This window comes from Nannobrachium achirus, assembly GCF_963921795.1.
Source record: "Nannobrachium achirus genome assembly, chromosome: 7".
Lineage (NCBI taxonomy): Eukaryota > Metazoa > Chordata > Actinopteri > Myctophiformes > Myctophidae > Nannobrachium > Nannobrachium achirus.
Genome location: NC_137816.1, coordinates 48,946,398 through 48,961,837, shown reverse-complemented (window position 1 = coordinate 48,961,837; position 15,440 = coordinate 48,946,398). Strand labels below are relative to the sequence as shown.

Below are 15,440 nucleotides of genomic sequence, written 5' to 3'. Positions count from 1 at the left end.
GTTACTTAAGTAAAAGTACTAGTAAGACGCCCTAAGGGCGAGAAGCACACACATGGGCGCATGCGCGCATCCGCCTGGGTGACGGCTAGGGATGGGGCAATAAGCGATATTATCGTTTATCGTGATAAAAAACACTCACGATAATCATATCGTGGATATTTAATTTATCGTGATATCGTCCTCCTTCATGCACTAGGATCAATTCACCTTTTATTTGATGAGCTGCATCTCCACTACCATTTAAACCCTCTATTGGTAAAAGGTACTTATAATATACCTACTTGATAGAGTCTTTTTCTCACTCTTTATCAAATATCTTAGCCAAAAAATTGCCGATCTACAAGCTCACAACGTGTTGCGTTGTGAGCTTGTAGATCTGCTATTTTTTTTAATGAATTTTCATTATCGCGATAATAACGTAAATCGCGATTTCTTTTGTCACAATAATCGTGATATGAAATGTTCATATCGTCCCATCCCTAGTGACGGCAGACTGCTGGGCGAGCACTGGCGCTTTGGCATGGGATCAACTTTGACCAAAAAAAATGCACCGACCTGGTTGGTTGTTTATGTTGGACAAGATGTGGATCCAATGTAGTTATTATTTAATCTCAAGCTATTGTTATACATTTCATTGGTTTAATATTTATGAAACACATAGACACACTTAACCACTTTCACTTTCAAAAGTTGTTAGTTTTGCTTCGCACTCTTGTATGAAGATGTATGAAAAGAAAAACATAAAAAGTTGAAATCGAAATATATTTCTGTTTTTTTTTTCCTGTTTTTTTTCTGACCAACAGCAATAATATACTGTATGTGTAGAAATAGTATAAATGAACACTGTAAATGGAATTGGGTTGATAGTTGGTGGCTGGTGTTTGAATGGCATAAGTGATCCCCACTAACAAGGAAATGAAAGGGAGATAACTGCGACATTACAGAGGAGACATCTTATGCATGATATCTAATGTAGTAATAACTTACTAAGTAAGTACTACTACATGATTATTATTAATATTATTTATTTCATCAGTTGACGATGGCGAGGGGATCGACCCGTGTATCCTATCAACCATGAGGAAGCTACAGGATGGTTACTTTGCAGGAGCCAGGTTTGTCCGCTTCTGTGACTCTAATTTAGGCCTGTCACAATTATTACATAATCGTCTAATCGCAATTATATGACATCGTAATTATTTTGTCATAATCGTCATAATCGTTTCCAGGTTGAAAAATATTCATATATTTTCAAACATTTTCAAAAATAGTGGAAATAGCTACGGTATATCTACGGCAGGGGTCTTCAACAGGGGGTCCGCGACCCCTAGGGGGTCCGCGGAGGTACTGCAGGGGGTCCGCGAAATTATTGCTTAAAAAAAAGAAAAAAAAGATTTCAATTTTTTTTCTTTTCTTTTTTTTCACATTTATGTAAAAAAAGAAACATGATTCTATCCATTTTGAATAGCTTGAATACATGATTACTATGCAATTGACAGATTATTGGTATTATTGACATTGGTTCTCAGTTAATAAGTAGTATGTTTAGAAATGGTAGTGGTACGGCCCACCCTGCTCGCTGTAACTTGTACATGTTTAAAATAAAAAAAATATGTCGTAGGCCCGGACCCCCCCCCCCCCCCCCCACCCTACGAGGTGGTAGGGGGTCCCTGCTCCATATCCCCATCAGTTTGGGGGTCCCCGGCCTGAAAACGTTGAAGACCCCTGATCTACGGTACAAGCTCGTTGTGAACTTGTACCGTAGATCGGCTATTTCCACTATCAATGTTCCTTTTTAAAGTATAAAGTTGTCAAAGTAATTTGTTTGTATATTTAGCTTATGTGTCATATCTACCATGTGCAACTTCAAAGCCTAAAAGCCAAACAGAAATGTACTGTAATTGTCAATGACAAAAACAGCAATTATTTGAGTGGCAATTAAATGAATCGTCATGTAAAATGTCATAATGGAGACAGCCCTACTCTGTTTGGACATGATAGGAAAGGTGTGAATGAAAGGAGGAATCAGTAAGCATGTTGTTCCTCCTGGCTGCTGCAGGGTGCAGCTGTCAGACCTCGCCTCCTTCCAGACCACGTCCTTCCACACGCGCCTCAGCTTCCTGGACGGGGACACAGATGACAGCTTCCTGGAGGACGAGGAGTGCGACGGGAGCTACGAAGACGAAGACGGCAACTGTCAGCCCTCAGGTGCGATGACGGCGACAAGTTCTCCAGTCGTGTGTTTTAGCCTGTTGTTATCTAGTTGTGTACAGCAGTGGTTCTCAAAGCTTTTTCATGTCAAGGACATAGTGATTATTGTACCTTCTGCGCTGCCCACGGGCACTCAAACGTAGGCGGTACAATAATCACGTTAACCCATACCCTCTTGAGTAATATTGCTTAAATAAACAACTTATAAAACATCCTAGGACCCCACTTTGAGAACCCCTGGTGTACATTACATGGAGCCTTCTCTCTCTGTCTCCTCCAGGTGGATCAGGAGACATGTTTGACCAGCACCTCACCCAGCTCCTGCAGAGCACCTCCACCCAGCACCACCTCCCTCCAATCAGTAGGGGACAGCAGCACGTCTTCAGTGCCGAACACTCTACTAGAGACATCCTGTCCTTCATGGCCCAGGTTCAGGGTCTCAACATGCCCAGTGAGTTCAACTGCTGTTTAATCATTACTGCTGTTTAGTTGCTATGTGGGTGTGTGAAATCTATGGTTATTTGGAGTGTATGTGGTTGAGTATGTGAACCGCCACAGCTTGACCGTATCTCTGTCTGTCTGTCTATAACGCCTGACACTGTGGTTCCCCTGACACATCACTGTGACATCACAGGTGACATCACAGTCGTATCAGATACTCAGAGCAGGGATCTCCATATATGGGCATAAAAGGCTGACACATCACTGTGACATCACAGATGACATCACAGTGATGTCAGATACTCAGAGTAAGGATCTTCAAGACAGATGGCCAAGACAGATGGCGCGACCTCGCCCTTAGGCGTCTTACCGGTGTAAATGTGTGTCTGTCTGTCACTCTCTCTCTCTGTCTGTCTGTCTGTCTGTCTCTCTCTCTCTCTCTCTCTCTCTCTCTCTCTCTCTCTCTCTGAGGTTCGGGGGGGCAGGTACCGCCATTAATTCGGCTGTTCGATGCTGCCGAGATTTTGTGACTCCCCGAACTAAACCGAAATAAATTGTACTTTTTACTAGTTTTTGAAGCTCCAATGAATGGCTTTGTGTGTATCACGGTCATTTCAGTCCAGAATGAACTGGCTTTTTCAAAAACAGAATGTCCGTTTAATTACCATATATGGTGATCTCAGTCCAGAATGAACAGGGTTTTTCAAAAACAGAATGTCTGTTACCTTATGTCCATATATGGTCACTCCAGGCCAGAATGAACAGGTTTTTCCTGTCCCGTACGTGTAAAATATCAGTCCAGAATGAATAGGCTTTTTCAAAAAGCAAAATGTGTGTCCCATGTCCATATATGGTCATTTCAGTTCAGAATGAATAGGCTTTATATGTCCTGTACATCTAGAATATGTGTGCGGTGTCCCTCCCGGTCAGATGAATGGATACTTTGAGGATTGGTCAAGCTTCACATGATAATTTGGCCTTCAGGGTTTATCTGTCTTATTTAAACACTTTATATTTATTTATGAACAGGCTTTTTCAAAAACAGAATGTCCGTTTAATTACCATATATGGTGATCTCAGTCCAGAATGAACAGGGTTTTTCAAAAACAGAATGTCCGTTACCTTATGTCCATATATGGTCACTCCAGGCCAGAATGAACAGGTTTTTCCTGTCCCGTACGTGTAAAATATCAGTCCAGAATGAATAGGCTTTTTCAAAAAGCAAAATGTGTGTCCCATGTCCATATATGGTCATTTCAGTTCAGAATGAATAGGCTTTATATGTCCTGTACATCTAGAATATGTGTGCGGTGTCCCTCCCGGTCAGATGAATGGATACTTTGAGGATTGGTCAAGCTTCACATGATAATTTGGCCTTCAGGGTTTATCTGTCTTATTTAAACACTTTATATTTATTTATGTATTTATTTAATTACAAATTCTTATTTTAATGTATGTGTTTTAATCTATTTTATTTTTTAAACCTATTATACCAACTGTCATACCAGCTCTCCAAATACATTCAGAATAGAAGTTTTATCTGTCCACCGCTTCAATTCGAACTGAGGTTTGATTTTTAGAGTACAATTAGGAAAATATTCAGGATGGGGTGTGTTAGGATTAGACGTTTGTAGGTATAGCAGTTACAGTAGGAGATTTAGTGTTCTCCAATAATAGTTTTTTGTGTTACCTGTAAATAGCATTCATGAAATTGTCATCCTAAAATGCTGATGTCCTCAGAAATACATTAATACAAATGTATGTGTGTGTGTGTGCGTGTGTGTGTGTGTGTGTGTGTGTTTCAGAGTCATCCATGTATCTGCCTGTGACTCCTGTCATGAGCAAACACCGGAAATCTCTCAACCTGCTCGGGGTTCCTTCTCTCCAGTACGGCGCACACGCAAGGCAGCTCAAGGTTGGAGCTGTGATTCCTGAGGATATGTTATGTACATACAGTAACATTATGTACACACAGTGACAGCGTCTTCGATTTAGTGACGACTAAGTTGTGTGTGTGTTTGTAATGTCTTTGTGTTTCATGTTCAAGTCCCACAGCGCCGCTGACCTAAACCTGCCCAAAGACTCCCAGGGGAACACAGACTTTGCTGGACTCGTCCGACAGCTAAGAGAGTGTCCCACATTGCAAGACCAGGCAGACATCCTTTACGTTCTGTACCACATGAAGTATGAGCACGCACGCGCGCACGCACACACACACACACACACACACACACACACACACACACACACACACACACACACACACACACACACACACACACAGGGCCGTTTTTAGCTATAGGCGACATAGGCGGCCGCCTAGGGCGCCATCTAGAGGGGGCGCCGAAATGGAGGGATTTTTTTTTTCTTTTTTATATATAGAAATAAAAATAAATCTCTCCATTTCGGCGCCCCCTCTATTGGTATTATCTCACCCAGTTGCTTACTATGTGGGTCAAAATATTTTTTTTATTATAAAAATAATGTTTGTTACTGCGTGAGGCAGAGCGTCTGTCTGCTGCCTGGGCTGGGACACTGGGACTCACTGAGTCGACCGCAGCTGGGCGTGAATGAGATTGGTACTATCCCCCCGCCCTCTTCATCAAAGAGAGGGAGCCGCACAGCACAGGGCTGGCTGGCCTTACATAAATACATACATACATACATATACATACATGCTTACATGCATACATACATACATACATACATACATACATACATACAATACAGATACATGCATACTATTCATGAATAAATACATATAATATATAATAAATAGAAAGAAAGACCGGATTGTCATGCGAATGATGACTGATCATGATTGAGTGACGAATCGTCATGGTGATCAGTCAGTCATCATTCGCACTGACGAATCTGCGACAATGCAATGCGATAGTGGGTTAGGTTGATGAGAGAGAGAGGAGACAGGTGCGAGAGACCAGGATATTCAGATTACCACAACAACAATAAGAAGAGAGAGAACTTAGAAGAACATGTCGAAAAGGAACCCACACACACACACACACCAAGCAGGGCCTACACCTCACTGTTCATTATCCTTGCCCGGCTATAATCACTGCTGCCATGATCATTTTATAAAAGTTGTTCTTTCAGTCGTTGCCACCAATTCTCTTAAGATGCTAATACATTTCACTCGCTGTGTGTCTCTGGCACTGGTGTTTGTGAACTGGAATGTTTTGGGCAGTTTGCATAGAAAGGGGCCAATTTCAGGCCTTTCTGTATACATCTTATTTGCGCTCGTGTAAAACACAACAAAACAAAGCATGTTGTCGGTCTGTCTATCAGTTAAATAACTGACTGTCCTCGTGCCGTTTGCGACTGATCAGGGGAGCTGATTGGCTGGTGGAGGTGTCAGGTCCTGGCCAGGGAGGAGTCAGTGTGCACTGCCTCCTGGAGGAGCTGTATGTGCAGGCTGGACTCAGCAGTGAGTGGGCTCTCATCAGATACATCTCTGGAATACTACACAAGAGAGTGGAGGTTCTGGCTGAGGTCAGTTACTACACTGCTGGGCTTTTGTTTTGTAGTGTGCAGCACTTTTAAATTACTAGCTGGAAAGGTGCTGTGTAAATAAAGTGTATTATTATTATTATTATTATTACAATTCAAGGGTTTCAAATGTAGTCCTACACCGGCCATGTTGAGGATCAACACAGGTGTTCTGATTGGCGTTGTAGAACATTACCGTAGTTCTATGCCAATCGCACAAATTTAAACACCTGTGTTGGTCCTCAACGTGGCCGCGTAGGACTACAAATGAAACCCTATATATTGATTCCATCTCTTCCACAGGCCTGCACAGATCTTATTTCCCACCATAAGCAGCTGACAGTGGGTCTGCCTCCTGAGCCCAGGGAGAGGGTGATCACTGCGTAAGTCATCATTCAGACTGGCAATGTGGACATATGCAGTACTATGCTTAATAACAAATGAGTAAAATACTTCCTATTCCCTCTGTATGCGTCCAGTCCACTTCCACCGGAGGAGCTGAACACTCTTATTTATGAAGCCAGCGGTCAGGATATCAGTATAGCTGTGCTCACTCAGGTAAACCTATCAGTCAAACAAAGAGGGGGAATTTATGTTTGTCAAGACACCTTTATCCCTGCGTAACTTTGTGTGTGTGTGTGTGTGTGTGTGTGTGTGTGTGTGTGTGTGTGTGTGTGTGTGTGCGTGTGTGTGTGTGTGTGTTGTTACTATAGGAGATCATGATGTATCTAGCCATGTACATCCGTTCCCAGCCTGCCCTGTTTGGGGACATGCTCAGACTTCGAATAGGACTCATCATGCAAGTGATGGCCACTGAGCTGGCACGCAGCTTACACTGTACAGGTAGGACTGCATAGTGTGCACTAAGAGAGAAGCTCACATGTGTAAAAACATACTTTTATTGAAATATACTGTACACAGTAGATATTAACACAAACATACACTTTGCCATGTATATTAGGCTGGGTGATTATCACAAAATATATTGAAACCTGATATTTAGAACTAATAACGACTTAATCTTGCTCATGTAGGTTAAAGTTATACTATGCAACTTTTTCAATTAAACAAATCTTAAATTTGATCTAACTATTAAATCGCTAAAGTTTTAGAACACCCACTCAATTAATTTCAGCCCTGAAAGGCTTTTCTAAATATGTTTTTTGAAATTTGAAACCCTAGCGTACACTGTATCGTACACAGTGACATGGAATGTAAATACTGTACATGCGTTGGCTTTGAAGGGGAGGAGGCGTCGGAGAGCTTGATGAGCCTGAGCCCATCAGACATGAAGAACCTGCTGCACCACATCCTCAGTGGCAAGGAGTTTGGAGTGGAGAGGAGCGGTGAGTGTGTTCCCCTTCTCCTCGCTCCTAGGAGAACTGGGTCATGGCTACAGTACACGTTTCTACAAGTCTATGAATCTGGGAGTCTGAGGTCATGCAGTGTCAGTTGCTAAACAGTAAACACCTTACCAGATGTTGAACCTGAGCCTAACCACACCAAACCTTATAACTAAGCTTAAAGCTATACTGTGTAAGATGCCCAACTAGTGGTCATTAGCCCTATAGCAAACCGCGGTCGCGTTCGCGTCTTTCGCCCGTTTTTCGTACCTTCACACCCCCGCGTCTGCCTCCACCTCGCTGAGATCTATCTTTTAAGGGGTCCCTTGTTCCTGTGCGTTCAGTAATTCCAGAGATACGGACTTCTTCACCCTGCCTGGTAGGCGAAATTACCTAGAGAAGGGATGGTACAAACGGGCGACAACAAATATGGCTGCCATAGCGACCCCACTTCAAGATGCGCTGTGATTGGCCGGCAGTTGTATAACCCTCGCTGTGATTGGCCGGTAGTGTGATGACGCAATTTTGGCGCGAGATCCGGTCCACGGCAAGGATCTCAGTTTACATATAGAGAAGGCTTTACAGGCTGAAATTCACGGCGCGGATCTTCTAAAACTTTTGTGATTTAATAGTTAGGAGAATTTTAAGATTTGTTTTATAAAAAAAGTTACATAGTACAACTTTAACGCAACCATTTATTTATTTATATGCCAAAATGTACCCATCACAGATGTACAGTAATACCTGAGCATAATCATTTCTAAAGTATTTGGTATTGAATTATTTCTAAAATGTCTTGGCTTTGGACCGCAAGGTTCTGGGTTGGATTCCTGGCACCTATTTTGGAGCTGATGGTGTTGCGCTTCACCTCAGCAATCCATCTCCCAGGGGTCAAGCTCATTGAAAAGGGGACAGACACCCTTGCTCTCGTAACAAACATAACATTTCAGGCCTGTTCAGCTCATTTCTGGCTGTTCACGCAATGCATCGTGGGTATAATTCTACCAGTTCAGAAGCCACTACAAAAATAGAAATGTTATCTGAGAAAGAAAGTAAAGTGATGGTGAAAGGAAGTTAACAGAAGCAGAATGGTAGATTAAGAAGCCCTGCAGTGGACTGCAATTACAGCTGTTTTTATATGGTTTTAAAAGTGCGTAGTATAAATTAGGCTATAGATCATCTCAAAAGCTCACATTGTGACGCACTGTCAGCTTGTAGATCTACTATTTTCAGCCTGCGACACCAGCATTAAACAAAGTATAAATCAGTCAATATGTTTCAGTGCGCCCGTACCATTCAACTGCCACCAGTCCTGCCATCTCTATCCATGAACTGGGTCACACTGGAGCCACCAAGACAGAACGCAGCGGCATACGTAAGCTCAAAAGTGACATCAAACAGGTAAACAAGCATCAAGGACATGATGTAAAATAGATAGATTATCTAAAAGAGAGTATGTGAAGCTGTACCAGTACAATATGTTGTGGCCTAGTGGTGGACAAAGTACTCAACCCCAGTACTTGAGTCAAATTATAGATACTCGTGGTCATATATTACTCAACTGCATGTGAAGGTTGTTCTGTCAAATTTGTAATTGAGTTAAAAAGTAGTTAAAAAACACTCAAATATTAAAAACCACGATTTTAAATGTGCTTACAAGTACAATACTCAAGTAAAAATACCTACTGTCCACCACTGGTTGTGTCACAGTGGTGTATTTTTATCTATTTTCTCCCTCGCTGAATAACGCTGTCTCCTTGGTTCACATTTCAGTTGGATGACTCGCGGCCGCTAAGCGTGGGTTGAGTTTGACAATTGTCTCCATAGGCATGCGGCTGTTTCATCCCTAACCCCAAAAACAGCGAATGAACCTCAGTCATTCCCCACATGCTGCCTCTTTATCAGTTGACTTGCACCAGGGCCCTGCAGGGCTCACATTAATCCCACTTCACAAACTCACTTTATACATGTATGATAGCACTGTTTACTGAAGGCACAAATCTACTTGTGCTGTTGTTAGTCATTGCTGTCGTTGACCGCTGATTGTTGAATGTAAAGTACAGCGAGTCAGTGAACTGGAGTCATATTCCGTACATGTTTAGCCAATAAAACCGATACTGGTTCCTCAGCCTTCCTGTTGCAAAAGGAGAAAATCCCTCAGTGCCCTTGCAAGCGCCTCACTTGAAAAGCATTCTCTCCTGAGAATGTCACTTTCATATTCAAAGATTCAGAACCACAGTGACAAATGATATTGTCATGTTACGAACTAACAGTGGTTCTTAATCCAAAAACTGTGCTGTTTATCCTGCTTTCAGATATCTGTGTCATTTGATACATTTGAAGACATTGAATTGTTTTTGTTTTGTTTTCCAGTGAGTAGGCATGTTGGATAATCCGTTTATTTGAATGTTCCTGTCGGCTTCTGTCATCCCTGTCTATCTGTAGATCGTTAGCGGTGGCCATTCCCTCTGTAGTAATGTCACTTCACCTCGGTCTACGGTAAACCATCTCAGCCTATTATTTGCTTTCAATTAGTTTAGGCTCGCTAAGCCTACTGTACTTGCTCCAATTTGATTATAGTAACCTAGTATCATGTCTTAGGATGTCCATGTGCCATCATCATCATATTATAATTTATATTCATCCAATCAGCCAGTGTCACTTGCTAAACTAATTAGTCTGCTCATCTAACTTGCATTGCTTTGCACCCTGGAGCATGATAACTGTATGTTTGAACTCTTACCGTACAACGATAGTTTAAGCCTCTCTATTTATGTATCTGTTTGTGAGCGAGCAATAGAGAGAATATTGACATGGGTGTAACGTGTGAGCGAGCAATATTAACCCATTAAGACCGGGAACACTGTGTCACGCAACCACTTTAACCATTATTTTTTATACTTTGGCTATTCAAAAATAGCAGATCAACAAGCTACAAGCTCATAGCACGGCACTTCGTGCCTCGCTATGAGATTGTAGATCTGCTATTTTTTGAAGTCATGACATTTTGCGCAAAAAGTTTGAGAACCACTGATGAAATTAGTTTTCTAAAAAACGTAGAAGATATTTATAGAATCGGGTCAATATATTCAAAGACTTGCACAAATTGTCACGATTTTTCAAAAATAGCAGCTCTATATCTATCTTGTATATCTGCTACTTTTTAATAGTTAAAGCATAAAATAAGGGTTAAAGTGGTTCAAATCTACAGTGACACGGATGCGTTCCCGTCTTAATGGTTTTTTTAACATGGGTGTAACCTGGGATCCTCCTGGGTCCACACAGCGTTGTAGCAGCCCCTCCACCCCTAGTGGGATCCTGTCCCCGGTTGGCACCGGTCCGGCCGACGGCCCGCTTCAATGGGAAGAGCGGCAGGGCCAGTGGCTGAGGAGACGGAGGCTGGACGGTGCCATCAACAGAGTGCCGATGGGTTTCTATCAGAAGGTCTGGAAGATCCTTCAGAAGTGCCATGGCCTGTCCATCGATGGATATGTGTTGCCCTCCTCAACCACCAGAGAGGTCAGGTTGCCTGCTGTCGCTGAGATTTTAGAACGGTCGGTTGTCAAACGTTTTCATGTTTAGGACCCCCAAATTGATATGTATTTGGCCGCAGACCCCCATCTGAAAAGAGTTTATGCCACGGGCTATAAGAGATTTGTTTTAAATTCTTTAAACATTATTCCAACATTTTCCAATTGTTTAAAGATTTGTCAAAATGACTCAAAATGTTTTGAAAAGTCTACAAGCTCACATGATGTCACATTTTGATGCACTGTGAGTTTTAGATTTCTAATAGCTCATGTATAAAATAGGGTTGATTGTTGAACTAATATCGATGCTATATTAACACATTTAGCTGGGGATCCAGCTAAATGTCAGGTTATGGAATCCCCTCATGGGCCCCATTTGAGAAGCACTGATGTATAAGTAAAGAGTTGCATGTTGGATTTTTAGATTTCCTCAACAATCTAACCCTTGTGTGAATGCCTGTGTATGTGCGTTGGTACCCTTTGTACCACAGATGACGGAGGGAGAGATCAAATTTGCGGTGCATGTGGAGTCTGTTCTGAATCACGTGCCTCAGCCAGAGTACCGGCAGCTCCTGGTGGAGACGGTGATGGTGCTGGGCCTGGTAGCCGACGTGGACGTGGACAGCATCGGTGGGATCATCCATGTGGACCGCATCCTGCACATGGCCAACGACCTCTTCCTCAATGACCAGGTATGACGCCATACTGTAAGTGCATGCTTGATGCATTAAAGTCACGGTATGTGATTTTCTTTGGTTAAAAAAAGTGTTAAATAGCTCTATATTCTGAAAGTACTATAGTGCTATAGTGTTTTTTCATTGACACAAGTCTCCATGTCTCTCCAGCTCTCCAGTTCTTAACCCATTTAGGCCTAAGTCCGATTTGAGAAATTAGGCATAAAAAAAAAGTCTGATTGGAAAATCAACCACTGTTTTTCTGGAAAACTATTACTCAGCCTCTGTAGCAGCTAGAAACAAAATTCCAAAACTATTCGATAGCTTACACCTTTGGCTTTCATCGATTTTTTTTTTATTACTGTACTTCATACTGTACCTACTGTAATACATGTGGATGGATACGGTCAAGCTGTGACGGTTCTGATAGTAAACTGTGACCTACGGTTGCAAACACAGTAGTCGATATAGGCCCACAAGCAGTTAGTCAGTAATATGAGGATGATGCCTTTACACAGTATAGTCAAGCTTTTTACGCCACTGAACACGGCAACTGTGATTTGTGTGACTTCATTCACAAACTGCACACACACAGGAACTTACCTTCTATAGCTAAAGATTGGACAGGTCTTACCATTATTACACACTGTCTTGTTTTGATCTGGACCCATCTGTGACATCCTTTGTCATTCCCGTCACCTAGAAATCTCTCAGTGCAAGTGACTGTGAGTATTTCCTGGAGAAGGACCCAGCCACTGGCATCTGCAGCTTCTTCTACGACAGCGCCCCTAGTGGCAGCTACGGCACCATGACGTACTTGTCCAAGGCTGCTGTCGCCTACGTGCAAGACTTCCTGCCAAGCGCCAGCTGCCTGATGCAGTGAAGTGGTGTAAAGTAACTAAGTACATTTACTGTTATTAAGTATTCTACAATATTGAGGTCTTTGTCCTTTAGTATTTCCAAATTCCAATACTTTTACTTCTTCTATACTACATCTCAGAGGCAAACATTGTACTGCAATTATTTGAAAAGTTTAGTTACTGGTTACTTACTTTGCAGATATAAATGATTATATTATAAAACATACATTAATCCACTTTAGCCCTATTTTATATCTTGGCTATTTTCCTTTGTTTTGGGCTTTTATGCCTTTATTGATAGGACAGTAGACTGACAGGAAATGGGGGGAGAGATGGGGAGTGACACGCAGGAAAGGTCATTCGGATTGGAATCGAACCGGCGACGCCGCCAGGCATCCATGCCTATGTGGCAATGCCCCTTAGACCTGCTTTTTTCAAACGGTTTGTACTTTTAGTTTTGTTACTTTAAGTATATTTCAATGCCAATATTTTTTTGTTTTGCTTCATTTATACCCAGCTTCATGGGGCTCTCACACCACGATGCATCACAACCCGACTTGAGCTTTCAGATTGTCTAGTTTTGGCGCATGACTCTAGTGCACAACTAAGTACATTATAGATCAGGCTATCACGGCTCTTTAACTGTAACTGTATAGCACGGGGGTCTTCAACAGGGGGTCCGGGACTCCTAGGGGGTCCTCAGAGTTACTACAGGGGGTCCTCCAAATCTTTGTGTGATAGAAACTTTCTTTTTTATATTAACCACTTGAACCCTAGCATCCAAATTCTGAGAACTTTAGCCAAAAATAGCAGATCTACAAGCTCGCAACACCTCGCAGCACGAGGCGTTGTGAGCTTGTAGATCGGCTTTTTTTCGCCAAAGAGGTTTGGTGTACAGGGAAAAAGAGCAGACTAAGTACAGAGTAAAAGGTCAAGTTTATTAGGTAATGACGGCTCAAGTGGTTAAATATCTGAAAACACAAATTGACTTGAATCCAAAATACACTGATGATCGTGCTGTCAAACGATGAAACTATATGGAATCTACGAAAAGGTTGTGGGGGTCCCTGCTTCAACTCTCTCTCAACTATGGGGTCCTTGGCCTGAAAACGTTGAAGACCCCTGGTGTAGCGTTTGACTCAAGGATGTGCTGACCAAAAGGCAGCTCTTTATCATAACCTCATACAACTCCAGAGTGCTTCTCAACGTCTCCATGAGCATATAATTAAATAACACAGCGCGTTTTTATCAAGTAATTTTAAAACCACTATTTTATTTTTATTTCATTGTCTTTGTTACTCAGGTCTGTAAACATATTTAATGTTTTCGATATAGCATTTACATGTGTTCTGTTTACAACCAATGACTAATGTATGTTGCATAGCTTTGCTGTCAGGCAGAAACCTTGTATCTCTATAATTACCCTTTTTTATGCCTTATGTTTTGGCAGATCTGCAAGCTCACAACACTGTGTGGGGCCTTTTCCACTGGTAAAGAACCGGTTCTGGTTCTTTCTCCCGCCTATGGGATGAACCAGAGGTGAGCTTTTCCTCTGAGAACCGGAGTTGGTTCCGAACCGTAAAAGTTGGTTCAGAAGGGGAACCACAAAATCCTTGGTTCCTCTGGTTCAATCATGGTTCAATCTGGTGGAAACGCAAGCCGGTTCGCAAGAACGAACCGGCACTGGTTCTGGAACCTGTTCTTTGCCGGTGGAAAAGGCCCCTAAGTGTACACAATGCAACACATAGAGCTTGTAGATTTAGAAAGTGTAAGTGTACAGTAAGTGTGTCTGTGGGTTTTATGAATTGTGAACCAATGAAAAGTAGCAAGTGCTTGTGACTAAGTAATAACTATACATTGGCTCTTTCAGGGTTCCCACGGTCATGAAATTCCTGGAAATATTTTGAAATTAGAAAAATACTTTTCCAGTACTGGAAAAGTTTTGGAATTTATCAAGGGTCCTGGAAGGTCCTGGAAAAAAAATAGCTATGCATTGTCTTTGGTTATTGATTTTGTTAATACCTCTGAAATGACAAATTAAACATTGGCCAAATTGTCAAATATTGCATGTAGATCTGCTATTTTCACAATAGAAACGTGTTGAGAACCACTGGCATACACTACCTGTCTTTGGGCATTGCACATAGGAGTAAGCGACCTGTTATTGAGCTGAATTATTGTTATAGTCCTGGAAATTGGGTTAAATATTCTGGAAAAGTTTTGGAAAAGTTTTGGAAATTAATTGGTAAAAATGTGTGGGAACCCTGATCTTTACAGTATTAGATCACAGGTTCTTTTTCCATTCTCTGAAAAGCTACACTTTTGGACATACAGTTTTCCCACCTGGCAGCGATGATATCATGTAGTTCACGAGTGAGAGAGCACTCCTCTGCTTAACTGATTTATTGGAATGAAATTAGAAGGTAAGGCGAGAGAGAGAGAGAGAGAGAGAAGGTGGGGGCAAAGCTACATATGTAGCTAGTACAGCTACATACCGGTATGTATCATTGCTCTGCTTTGGGAGCTGTCATGGTCACTGCTTCATCACTGCCCTCTATGGGTTCCTAGAGGAATAGAGGTAGAAGGAGGAGGTGGAAGGAGGTGGTTGGGGTGGAGGAGTACGTGAAGCAGACAGTCAAGCAATCACAGGTGTAGTCGTACACTCTCTATACTTTTCTTAGCGATTATGCTGTTGATTACTTTTTGATTGATCAAATAAATGTTTTTAATATGTAAATTATGTATATTTTTTATATATACAGTATATATATATCAGCGATTAATCACTTAAGTATTATTTTATACTACATTGCTCAAAGGTATGTGAAGAAATACTTCATCACTCAACGGTGTGTGAAGAAATAGTTAAAAGAC

At 41.8% G+C, this 15,440-nt stretch overlaps 1 protein-coding gene across 2 annotated transcripts in view; it reads left to right on the top strand.

The window, feature by feature from the left end:
- The window catches only part of phka2 (phosphorylase kinase, alpha 2 (liver)), a 32,340-nt gene extending 17,322 nt beyond the window's left edge, over positions 1-15,018 (top strand). Inside the window, exons 18-33 of one of the 2 annotated variants that reach the window (XR_013962185.1) lie at positions 1,037-1,115; positions 2,060-2,208; positions 2,492-2,662; positions 4,458-4,567; positions 4,700-4,836; positions 6,000-6,162; positions 6,463-6,542; positions 6,639-6,717; positions 6,873-7,002; positions 7,404-7,505; positions 8,785-8,903; positions 9,948-10,001; positions 10,788-11,021; positions 11,524-11,724; positions 12,410-14,437; positions 14,844-15,018. Coding sequence is in view for 1 of the 2 variants with exons in the window: in XM_080729696.1 (XP_080585822.1) it covers positions 1,037-1,115; positions 2,060-2,208; positions 2,492-2,662; positions 4,458-4,567; positions 4,700-4,836; positions 6,000-6,162; positions 6,463-6,542; positions 6,639-6,717; positions 6,873-7,002; positions 7,404-7,505; positions 8,785-8,903; positions 9,948-10,001; positions 10,788-11,021; positions 11,524-11,724; positions 12,410-12,589 (1,988 nt within the window). In the remaining variant the exon portion in view is untranslated. Of the gene's footprint in view, positions 1-1,036; positions 1,116-2,059; positions 2,209-2,491; positions 2,663-4,457; positions 4,568-4,699; positions 4,837-5,999; positions 6,163-6,462; positions 6,543-6,638; positions 6,718-6,872; positions 7,003-7,403; positions 7,506-8,784; positions 8,904-9,947; positions 10,002-10,787; positions 11,022-11,523; positions 11,725-12,409; positions 14,669-14,843 lie in introns of those variants that run through there. The other variant, XM_080729696.1, reaches the window with a different exon arrangement.
- Positions 15,019-15,440: the final 422 nt, after the last annotated feature.